We start from the raw sequence: 11,671 nt of genomic DNA on the forward strand, positions 1-11,671 counted from the left end.
GGGACTGGGGTATAGCTGTGATAAGCCTGACCATGTTTTTGTTTGAAGAAATGTGGACCTTGGGACTGTGGATTAGAAAAGCCGTTGAATACACAGTGGTGCTGAGAGATTTGAACTGTAGGGGGCTGGAGAGGTTTCAGAGAAGAATTTTAGTATGTGGCCTAGAGATTGTTCTTGTGATATGTTGGTGAATAATGCGGCTGATTTTTGTCCTTGTCCAAAGAGTTTAGCTGAGGCTAAAGTGAGAGTTTGGGATTAATTCTGTTGACAGAGGAAATCTCAAAACAGCCTAGTATAGACTTTGTTATGTGGTTATTAGTGGTAACTCTAATGAAGATTTATAATGAAAAGCAAGCTGAGCAAATAAACATACAAAATGTAAAGACTGAGAAAAGGGGCACCAAGAAGTGGAACAGAGCTAAACCCTGTGTTCAAGGAGGTAAACAGATTAAGAAATGGAATAAAGGAAGTGGTGATCTCAGGGCAAGATCCCACTCAGCTAAGTTTCCAACTTGTGAAAAGGAACTAAAGAAAAGCTTAGAGCTGGGTATGGTGGTGCACACCTTCAATCCCGCACTGGGAAGACAGAGGCTTGCAGATGAACTCAAAAGCCAGATGCCTAGATTCTCACCTTTCATGGATCACAGCTGGACAGACTTTTGTACCTGCTACTCTTGCTTCATGGTCCTTAACTCTACTTCCTCCCGTGGCCCCAGTATGTGTGATCTTCCCTACATGGCAGTTGTAGCTGCCTCAGAATGCACGGAGAAAACGGCTTCTCTGCCCCCACCACAAGCCCCATTCTCGGCTCTCACGTTTAGAGACACATTGTGGTCTCCACCATGGCCTCAGGTGGAAGAGGAAAGAGGGTGATAATGGGCCACGACGGCCCCTTCATCAGAGACAGGGGAAGATATCTTTTCTCTCCCCAGGAAAACCTTGACCATGTGGCTGCCGCATTCCTTCCCATGATTATCCTTGTCCACACATCTGTGGGGGGCTCTGAAATGTAGTTAAAATAGTTAAGGCAATTGAGTGCTGTGATACTTATATTTCAATAGGAACTTTTTTCTTTATCTTCAGTGATCAATGAGGGGGTAAGAAGCAAGCCCTGTCTGTCAGAGTCAAAGTTGACTGACTTTGGCTAATCACTCCCTATCCTCCCCCGCTCCCAGATGCCCTGTCCCCTACCACACTCACACACACTGAGCCAATGAAGAGAACAGAGAATAAAAACAAATCTATGCAAATTAAGGATTATGGATTGCTGGCTTCACATGCCATTTGGTTTCCGTCTCACTTCCTTGTAAACCGAATGTTTAGCCTTTCCTTCAGGGGACAGACATAAGCCACAGTCACCAGTGACTCCGGGCTCCAATCCCTGCCAAAATGTGCCAGATATACAGATGCAAAGCTAAGATGCTTTTCCTCTCAGAGAGTAGTTTGGGTCTCTAAATACTTCCATCCTTGAAATGTAATTCGAAGACTTCCAGTGAAGGACAAGCCTTGGTCAGAAGCACACCATCATAAGGAAATGTAGACAAAGTAGACTGAGTTATTTTTTTCCCTTCCTTTATTTATAAAGAACACAACTCTGACAGACAAAGAGTCCACTAACAACAACAACAATAAACGGGGCAGCAGCAGGACCCAGTTAGCCCGTCTGTGGCCCATACTGAGGGACCACTGGGAACATTGCCTGGGATAGGACATCTCACTGAAAACACACAAAACAACCCTTGATCTGGAAAACACAAGAGCTCTCACAAGGCGAGCAGAAAGTGACACTTTTAGTCTTCAGCATCATCAAACTGTCCTGTTTCAAAGACCATCTTAGAATAATGTGGTATCAGTGGAGGTGGATGGTGCCAACTGGGGTCATACATCATGTCTCCTTGTGGGGCACAGCACACCCAGGGTTTAATCTCTTGAGAAAAGCTCCCCTGGATGTCATCGGCATCTGCAGACAGTTTCAAAAGACAGATTAGAGAAGGGTGGTGGTGGTGGTGAAACTGGACTGCATAAGAAAAGACAGGGAAGACTTGCAATTATCTTAATAACAGACAGACACACCTTTCCTGAGGCAATGCAAACAAGGCATTCTGACAGCACATTTATCCTCAAAGTTCTCTGAAGTAAAAAGGAAGAAGACAATGGATAGCAGAGTACTGTTGTCTGCACAGCTCAGCTCAGAGTCTTTAGGAGAGAATTTTCTTGTTAAAACAAATCGATGCATCGTGGAATCAGTGGCATTTTTTTAATGTAAAAAAGCAGAAATTCCAGACCTGGATCAAAGATGAGGCTGAGCTCATGTATGTGATCCTACTCCCAAACCTTTATCTGCCTTAGGGGCAGTGTGAAGGAGTCTGGGCAGCTGTGGCTCAGCCCCACACTCCCTACCTACCGTAAGGATTCCCTTGGTCTGCTTTCAGCTCTAAATCCCAGTCTTCGCTGAAGAGATCAGTAGCCTGTCCCACGGGTGGGCCTTCTGGAAGCTCCCAGGCATCCGGTTCCCCGTCAGCTTCCTTTTCTTCCACAGCAAAGCCTTCCTCTTCCAAACTTGGGCCCTCAACATGGGTAGGAATGTCACTAGAGATGCTCTGGGCTCCACTGGCTACAAAATCAACAAAAGAAATATTCTAAAATTGAAAAAAACTGGAGGAGGTCTGCTCATATGGTTAGAAATTTTCTGGTAGCCGCCTTCTTCTTCTTGGAGTGAAAATCTAGACACAGCTCTTTAGTTACTTGAGCACTTACACTCCCAGTATTTAGTTTACATTTAGAAATGGGGCTGACCACTTTATTTTTCAAGATGTTGGTCTTAAACAAGGCCACTGAGTACGGGGACTTCGCACAGGCGATATTTTCAGGTCATTTACAGGTCAACGTACCCCAAGGAGTTGCACTTTCTTTAAAGCTCATGAGAGGTGGGTGCTTGTACAAAGGGAAACAGAACAGGTCCATCCAGTCTCCACGATCTTTCTCCTCAACTTGGGGGAAGCCCCACAGCACTGAGACAAACGGACCTCCAAGGCCCAGAGTCCTGTGGCCATCCCAGGGCTGAGGTAAGGAGTAACCGGCCTGAAAAGAGCTGGGGTGCTAAGGTTGTCGTGGCGACAGTCTTATAAAACACACGTGACATCACAGAATCGGAGACGGGTTATCTTAGCTCAGATCTGCTCTGCCAAATACTAAATGTGCCACTTCAATCAACTGATTCCTCAATAACTTAAACATGAAATTACCACATGCCTCAGCAATTCCACTTGTAACAGTACACCCAAGAGAATGAAGAACATCCCAGACCAGAAAAAACCAAACAAACAAACAAAAAAACCCCAAAAAAACCAAAAAGTTCCCCTGCAGCACCATTCCCAGTTGCCAAATGTCATAGGGATCAACAAAATGCAGTCTACCCAGTGGTGGTACTGTTCAGCCAGATGAGTGGTGGCTGCTGCCACGTGAATGGACCTGGAAATGTGCTGAGTTGGAAGAAGCCAGACACAAGAGACCATGGAGTGTGTAATTTCATTTACTGTATATTCACATGTGCTTGTTCAGAACAGGTAATCATTAGGAGGACAAAAGCTGATGAGTAGTTAGAGGCTCAGGAACTAGATGGTGGAGGGTGTTTTCTCACAGGTACAGGATTTCCTTCCGGGGTTAGGAAAATATTCTACAACTAGTGGTGACAACTGTGTAACCCTGTCACTGGGCTGAACACCCCCAGACTGTACACCTCAGTGCAGCTGAATGGTCAATTTACAGTGCTTTAAGACTTTATTATGTGCCTTAAGTTTCTCATCAGTCAAATAGTAACCAGGTTGTTGTGCGTTTATTTAGGGAAAAAAGAAAGCACTGGGAACTGTGCCTGACATAGAGCAAGTGCTTAGCACCTGCCAGCTGCTACGATTACACCCATTGCATGCTTCATCTATAGACCAGCACTACCCATCAGAACTCTCTTCCAGGTTACAACAGTATGTCACATGTGCTCACTAAGCATGGTAAAGAGGGACTGAACTTCTTATTTAACTATAATTACACAGTGGCGAATGTATTACACAGCTTCTCCCTCAACATTAGGAAGTATTATCACGCCATTTAAAAAATACAGAGGGCCTGGAGAGATGGCTCAGCGGTTAAGAGCATTGGCTGTTTTTCCAGAGGACCTGGGTTCAAGTCCCAGCACCCATATGGCAGCTCACAACTATAACTCCATTTCCTGGGGATCTGACATCTTTACATCAACGCACATAAAATAAATTTTAAAAAAATACAGAAATGTTAAGTGACTTATCTAAGGATGAAAAATGCAAGTCCAAGGACTAAAACTGGATCAGGAACTGAAATAAGCTCCTCTGGCTACATGCTCTGTGTGTTTCTCACTGACTCAAGTTGTTCCTCCCAGTGAAATAGGTGGTTTGGATCCATACCAAGTCCAGTACTTCCTTGAAGCTTCCAAATGAAGGGTCCCTTTGAAACAGTGGGCAAAGGAGGTAACTCACTGGCAAAGAGGACTGGCTAGCAAGAAAAGGCACGTAAGACAAAGAGACTACGCTGTCTTCTCTCCGTCTCTTCCAGCGTCCACCCCAGTCTGTGCCGTCTACTTGCCTAGTCGGTCCACGGCCATCTCAGTCTCCGTCTCCTGACCAGAGAGGTCAGCTGCGGCAAAGCCAGCCTGTGGAAGGAGAAATCATTACCAGGAACTTGGGTATCTGGGACATGTCATTACCTTGAAGCTCTAAGCCCACCCTCCCACAGTGCCCCTCACACTGTAGCAGGGCTAGAGAGAGCAGGGCCTGTGGCCATCACCCCAGCAACCCCCCCCCCCCCAGAATGCTTTCTTGCACTGGCAACTGACAGCTGCCAGTTCTGCTCTCATCCTCCGACGCTCTTCAGAAGTCTGGGTACCAGGACTTCTCCAGGCTCGGAGACCCTAGAGACACTCTGGACAGCTCCTAGGTCTCAGGGTTTGTAATTTGAGGTCTGTGTGTCAAGCTTGTCCTCTACCGTTATTGCCACTCTATCTCATCCCTTTCTCTTGGCCAGCATTGGAAGCTGTTTCCTGCACCTGCTACTTCTCTGCAAACCTTCCCCTTTTCAGTGACTTAACCTCATATCTAACAGCTCCTTCTAAGTGTCTCCCCGATGGGATGTGGGGAACCAGAGTTTTAGTTCCTAAACACTGGAACCACTCCAACCAGGTAATTTTATGCCCCATTACTTCAATGTTCCCCCAAACTTAATTGCCCCCAAGATCTCTCTCCAGTGGAACCAGTTAATGTCCACAGCTTGGATGGCGAGGCCAGACTTCAATCTTGGCCCTGCCATGTGCTCAGGGCATGACCCATGGAAACTGGGGGTCGCTGTTCTGACCTTGCAGGGGTCCTATGTTGACAGAACATTTGTGAAGACACCTAATACAGGCTGGGATGTAGCTCAGTTGGTAGAGTGTTTGCTTAGGGTGCTCAATGTCCCAGGTTGATTTTCCAGTACTACATAAAACCAGGCCTGGTGGCGCATGCCCGTAATCTCAGCATTTGGGAAGTGGGGGTGAGGTGGGAGACCAGAAGTTTAAGGTCATTCTTGGTCACAGAGTGAGCTCCTAGGCTACATGAGACCCTGTCTCAAAAACTATAATTAAAGGTAACAACAATAACAAACCACCTGGTAGACTGCAGAAAAGTAACATTTGACTTAAATTCACTTTGTTTTTTTAAAGATTGATTTATTTATTTTGTATACAGCATGTATGACTACAGGTTAGAAGAGGGTACCAGATCTCATTACAGATGGTTGTGAGCTACCATGTGGTTGTTGGGAATTGAACTCAGGACCTCTGGAAGAGCAGTCAGTGCTCTTAACCTCTGAGCCGTCTCTCCAGCCCCACTTTATTTTTTTTTTATTTATATACTTATTTACGTATATTTGCGTGTGTGAGTGTACCAGGAGGTGTTGGATTCCCTGGAGAGGGAGCTGTAGATGGCTGTGAGCCACCTACTGTGCTGGGAACCAAACCAAACTGTAAGACCACCACCGTGCTAGCTCTCCTGTCTTACATGGACATTTCATCCTACACCAGTCATGCCTGGACTTTTAATTCAGTTCCGCCTCCTGTGGTCAGTGATAACCCAGAACAACAGCTCACTGCCGCCCCCCACCCCAAGGTGTCAGACCTCTTTCCTGAACTCCACTCCTGCTCAGTCTTAAAAACGGCAGTCACTACTCTACCCCAAACCTTCGTGGGCTCGCCACAGCCATCCACATCCCAGCAACGCCATTCATTTTGCCTCTCACGTTCACCGGCTTGCTGAACCTAGATCAAAGGCCTGCCCTAGGACCCAAGCTCCAAGGCCATTTGCCTGGCAATTTCTGACCTACAGACCCCTTACTGGCCACTACCCTCTAAGAACATCCTTTCCCGCTCCACCCTGACAAAGTTAGTGCCCTCCTATTCTGCAGAACTAATTTTCTTTGCGAATTTATTGCTACTGTTGCTGCAAGTACCATCTTTGATGCGCAAGTAAGCATTCCTTCCATTCACACACCCAATTAGCATATACGTTGGGTCAGGCACAAGGCGTGGCTTCTGGTGAATAGGATGCCTGCAGTCAAGCTCACTGTAGTGGTGGACGCCGAATAAGGCTGGGTGGGTCATAGGAAAAGGCTTATTGTGGCCACTTGCAAAGAAGTTTCTGGAATCCCCGAGTCACAAGGGGCCTTTCCGTTTCATCAAATGGGAAAAAGCACGGGTGGCATCTGGCGTCCAAGGTCAGTTGCACATCCCCGCCAGTGGCCAGAGGTCCTCAAGGTACAAAAAAAAAAAAAAAAACCCAAAACAAACAAAAACCACCTGCGTCTCCTCACCTCTCCCACCTGGCCCCGGCCCCCAGCTCCACCTTCCTTCCATTCACTCCCGCCGTTACCGGCCAGGCTCGGCGCGTGCTCGCGGGGGCCCCCGAGCGCTGCCCGGGTGAGCGGCCCCTCCGCAGCGGGCGAGCCCCGCGGCTGCCTGCCTGCCTGCCGGCCCGGGCGATCGCAGGTGCCCGCGTTCCCCCGACCCCGCGGCGCTCACCTCCGCCCTGGGGACCTCCCGCGCCCTTCGCTCGCCGGACCCCTGCCCGCTGGCCGCCCGAGGGTCCATGCCCCGCCGCACACAGCCAGGCGCCAGGGACGCTCCGGCACGTGACGGCCGACGGGCGGCGGAGCGGGCCAATCGGCGTGGCGCTGCCACCGAGGGGGCGGGGCGGCGCAGGGGCAGTGGCGCCGGACGACACGCCCACCTGCGTCGATCCCCGACCGCAGGCTCCCAGGCTCTGTCTGACGTCCAGCGATGGTTGGGAGCCATAGGCGGGACTGGGCTTTCTTCCCCCCACCGTGGCAGTATTAAATGACCGGTGTCTACCCGGGGTCACTGCTCCATCCCTTTTCGCTCCACCCCATCACAGGGTTTTCCAGATTTCAGGCTGCGGCTGGACTACATACAGCATCCAATAATGAGTGAAAGAACTCAGCAGCCTGGAGACTTGCCACCTTGGCTTAATGATCGCTTTTGAAGTCAATCCATTGGGAGGCAGGATAAATGGTCAAAACAAGGTACAGCCCAGAGACATTCTGCGGTTGTGTCATCGAAGTCAAAACCTGTGCTCCAAGTCAGCAATGTGACTACGTTGGATAAGTCTCCATTTCCTTCTTTCCACGATGAGTTTGGCTATTTTTATTGGCTTATTGAGTATGGGTAGCTGGACCTGACTCGAGGCACAGGTAGTGGCCCTGGAGTTCAATAACCATTGGGCAGTAGAAGTTGACCAAACCTCCATTTTTCAATGGGATAAGTCTCCAATCTGGTTATTTCCCTATTTCTTCAGAGACATAAGTCAGCAGCTTGCTGCGGATAGAGTGTATGTGCGCGTTTGTGTGGATGGAAGGATCTGGATAATACAGCTGTAAAGACAGCCTTTTCTGCCTCCCCAGCACAGCCTAGATTCTAACAAACTAGTTCAAGGGCATGGTTACCAGGAAAGCTGGGATTCCTTGTTCATCAAGTCACCTTATGACATTGTTTGGAACACAAGCCTCTTCATCTCCCTTAAATAGTATGTTGTTTGCAAACAACGTAAGACATTCAACATCTTTTTTTTTTTTTCAGGTAAAGTTGATTCATAATATTTCATTCTTTTTTCTTTCACAGTCGTTCTTACAGAGGAAGGAATATGGCCAGTCAATGTGTGTTCTGTTTGGTTGTCCTGTCTTCAAATCTAACAGACTCTCTAGGTCAGCACTGCCCAAAGAATCTTTTGCATGATAGAAATAAAGGTTCTTTACCTGTGCTGTCTGCTATGGTGACCACGTGTTTACTGAGCATTTACAGTGCGGTCAATGTGAAAAGAAACTCGATTATTTAATTTCAGATATAAATCGTTAAACATGGGCTGGAGAGATGGCTCAGAGGCTAAGAGCACTGGCTGTTCTTCCAGAGGTCCTGAGTTCAATTCCCAGCAACCACATGGTGGCTCACCACCATCTATAATGAGATCTGGTGCCCTCTTCTGGCCTGCAGGCTGAACACTCACTGTATACATGATAAATAAATAAAATCTTTAAAAAATAATTGTTAAATGTGGCCATCGCAACTAACTGCAACTCTAGGAACTAGTTATGCATTTTCATAACATGCAATAAGGAGAACTGTATACAGCAATACAAAACCCCAGGGGCCACCTCAGGGTCTACAGTAGCCTGCCACCGTCGTCTTCTCGCTGTGCATAGTAGAGGGGAAAAGTGTCTTTTCTAATAGAAATGCCATGTAACTTAGTTAAACTTGCCAGGACTCGAGAGGGAGCAGAGGGAAACTTTTTACTTTAAGACAATGACAAGCAAACAACATTTTAGAGCGCAAAAACCTAAATAGGCAGCAAGCCACGAGTCAGCAGAAAGACAACAGCATAAGAAAGTCAGTTGGGAAAAACCTGCTGTGCTGGGAAATGATGCATGGTTGGGTGAAAGAAAAAAAGCCTGCACTGTGCTCAACAAGAGAAAGGGTGTTCAAAGCATTTTAACAATAGAAATCACACATAGAGAACATCTCTATTTTCTAAAAAGCAAAAGAAAGGGGCCTGAAATAAACAAAAGTTAATGTTCTTAATACATTAACAATATCTCAAAAGTTAGCGTCAACAACAAAAGCAATCTAAGTAGTTTAGGAACGTGAAGATGGACTGGAGAGACAGACCAGTAGGTCCTCTAAAGGACCTGGGTTCAGTTCCCACCACCTACATGGCAGCTCACAACCATCTGTGACTCCAGTTCCATGGGACCTGTTGCCCTCTTCTGGCCTCTGAAGGCACTAAGCATGTCCATAGTACATAGACAGGCATGTAGGCAAAACACTCATACACAAAATACGTCAAATGTTTTTAAAAGGATATGAAGACAAGAAAAACATGAAGAAAATATTAAAACAACGCCATCTATTCTTCTCCAGTGTCTGGTCTGATAAGTGGATGAAGTAAATAGTCACATTGAGTGAGGTAACCACACCCGGAAAGAAAAAGGTCACGTGTTCTCATCTCAGGCTCCTGGTTCCACATTTCAGATATGAGTGTATAGCCTGGAATAACTGCAGAAACCAGTAAAGTAAAAGGAGAGCTTTTGGGGGTGGGGTGGGGAGCAGTCAAGGGACTAGCAGGGTGTGAGAAAGGGGAAGAACAGGAGGGCTCTAATTAGGGAGAAGGAGGGAGGGGGCTAGTACAGAGGAGGGGGGAAGGGTGAAATAACCGGTGAGGATGTCTGAGAAGTCCTAAGGAATCAAACTATTACCTGCCTAAAAGGACCTATTACACATGAAATGAAAATTCCCCATCTGGTCTGACCATGCTTTCTCTAAGAGCCAAGACCATCTAACAAAAACTCCTGCACCAGGCAGGGGATGCCCCCTTTCAAGGTGTCTGTCTTAGTTACAGTTTTATTGCTGTAAAGAGACACCATGACCAAGGCTACCTATTATAAAGGAAAGCATTTCATTGGGGGCTTGCCTCCAGTTACAGGGGTTCAGTCCATCACCATCATGGCAGCAGGCATGGCAGCCAAGGTGCTGAAGAAGTAGCTGAGAGCAGCATCCTGATCTGCAAGCAGAAAGAAACAGACACTGGGCCTGGCAGGAGCTTTTGAAAATCAAAGCCCACCTGCAGGGACACACCTCCTCCAACAAGGCCACACCTCCTAATCTTTCCTTAGTGACTAAGCATTCAAATCCATGATCCCATGAGGACCACCACAGGATCTTTATGGCTCTACACCTTAGATGTGACAGCATCTCTCACTGATCCTGGAGTTCATTGATTAGGCAAGACTAACTGTCTAGCAAACCTCAGGGACCCTCCTGCCTCAGTCTCTCCAATACTCTGTTACAGGTGTGCCGGGCTCTTCATACGGCTGCTGGCGATCCAAACTCAGGTCATCATTCTTGAATGGTAAGCATTTACTTGCTGAGCCATCTCCCTAGTCCCTAAGATTCTTCAGTGATATAGAGAAACAACATACTGGGTTTTTAAATTTCAGTTTTTATTTTATGTGCATTGCTGTTTTGCCTTCATGTGTGTCTGTGTGAGGCTGTCAGATCTTGGAGTTACAGACAGTTGTGAGCTGCCATGTGGGTGCTGGGAATTGAACCTGGGTCCTCTGGAAGAGTGCTCTTAACTGCTGAGCCATCTCTTTGCCTGAGAAACAACATATTGTTAGGTGAAACTTTTTAAAAAAAAAAGATTTATAGTGTTCTGCCTGCATGTACGCCTACATGCCAGAAGAGGGCACCAGATCTCATTGTAGATGGTTGTGAGCCAGGGTGTGGTTGCCGGGATATGAACTCAGGACCTCTGGAAGCCAGGAGCCAGGGCTCTTAACCTCTGAACTACCCCACCAGCCCCAGTAAGTGAAACTTCATGCTAAATAAAACTGCATTGAATGTTGCTCCAGTGACAGCACAATGTTAAGTTAAAGGGTGGAATTCAAATGGATGAATGCCCTCCATGCTGTCAGAATACCCTTCTCTGCGGGCAGCTGTGTCCTTCTTTACTGCTGTGTCCTTCTTTACTGCTCCAGTTCACTCCTCTCGAGTGCTCGTCTTTTATTGCCAAGCCTTTAAATGTAAACAGCCTTTTGCAGATCAGTCCTGGGGATAAATAAAATACACTTTACACTGTCTCGGCCTTCTTCAAGGATGCTCCCCCAGCACCTCCATTTCTGTTGTTTGAACCAGCTCTCTTGAGATATTTAATTGTCTTACTAGATCCCAATTCCCACCCCTTAAAGTTTTCCTTCTTTTCTATACGCGATGAACACTGAGCTATTTCTTGAATGACTGAATGAGCTAAAAGAACCAATCCAAATCTGAATAAGAAAATCAAACAGGCCAGGCGGCGGTGGCAGCGCATGCCTTTAATCCCAGCACTCGGGAGGCAGAGCCAGGCGGATCTCTGTGAGTTTGAGGCCAGCCTGGTCCACGGAGTGAAATCCAGGATAGGCACCAAAACTACTCAGAGAAACCCTGTCTCAAAAACAAACAAACAAACAAACAAAAAAGAAACAAGAAAGAAAGAAAATCAGCCCTAGGTAGAAAACGGCTCTCAGTGTTCTTCTCTGCACTGTCTTATTTCCTCTGTATTTGAAT

General features: G+C 47.0%; 1 protein-coding gene across 2 annotated transcripts; it reads right to left on the bottom strand.

Annotated features, from left to right (window-relative positions):
- Positions 1-1,555: 1,555 nt before the first annotated feature.
- Coprs (coordinator of PRMT5 and differentiation stimulator) lies at positions 1,556-7,205 on the bottom strand. 2 transcript variants are annotated; one of them, XM_036166396.1, is made up of 5 exons: positions 7,079-7,205; positions 4,615-4,681; positions 2,405-2,614; positions 2,074-2,130; positions 1,556-1,960 (listed from the first exon to the last, which is right to left on the bottom strand). In XM_036166396.1, the coding sequence occupies exons 1-5, from the start codon at positions 7,145-7,147 to the stop codon at positions 1,791-1,793; spliced, it is 573 nt and encodes a 190-aa protein (XP_036022289.1). In that variant the 5' UTR covers positions 7,148-7,205; the 3' UTR covers positions 1,556-1,790. The 2 variants fall into 2 exon arrangements, with proteins under 2 accessions (XP_036022289.1, XP_036022290.1); XM_036166397.1 differs by lacking the exon at positions 2,074-2,130.
- Between the last annotated feature and the right edge of the window lie 4,466 nt (positions 7,206-11,671).

This window comes from Onychomys torridus, chromosome 17 (assembly GCF_903995425.1).
Source record: "Onychomys torridus chromosome 17, mOncTor1.1, whole genome shotgun sequence".
NCBI classification, from domain to species: Eukaryota; Metazoa; Chordata; class Mammalia; order Rodentia; family Cricetidae; genus Onychomys; species Onychomys torridus.

Excerpts from the sequence above, each read along its gene's own strand:
- Coprs (XM_036166396.1), bottom strand. The coding sequence starts at position 7,147 with ATGGACCCTCGGGCGGCCAGCGGGCAGGGGTCCGGCGAGCGAAGGGCG. Across the intron at positions 4,682-7,078 it reads GGGAGGTCCCCAGGGCGGAG|GCTGGCTTTGCCGCAGCTGA; the intron begins GTGAGCGCCGCG and ends CTCCTTCCACAG. Across the intron at positions 2,615-4,614 it reads GATGGCCGTGGACCGACTAG|CCAGTGGAGCCCAGAGCATC; the intron begins GCAAGTAGACGG and ends TTGATTTTGTAG.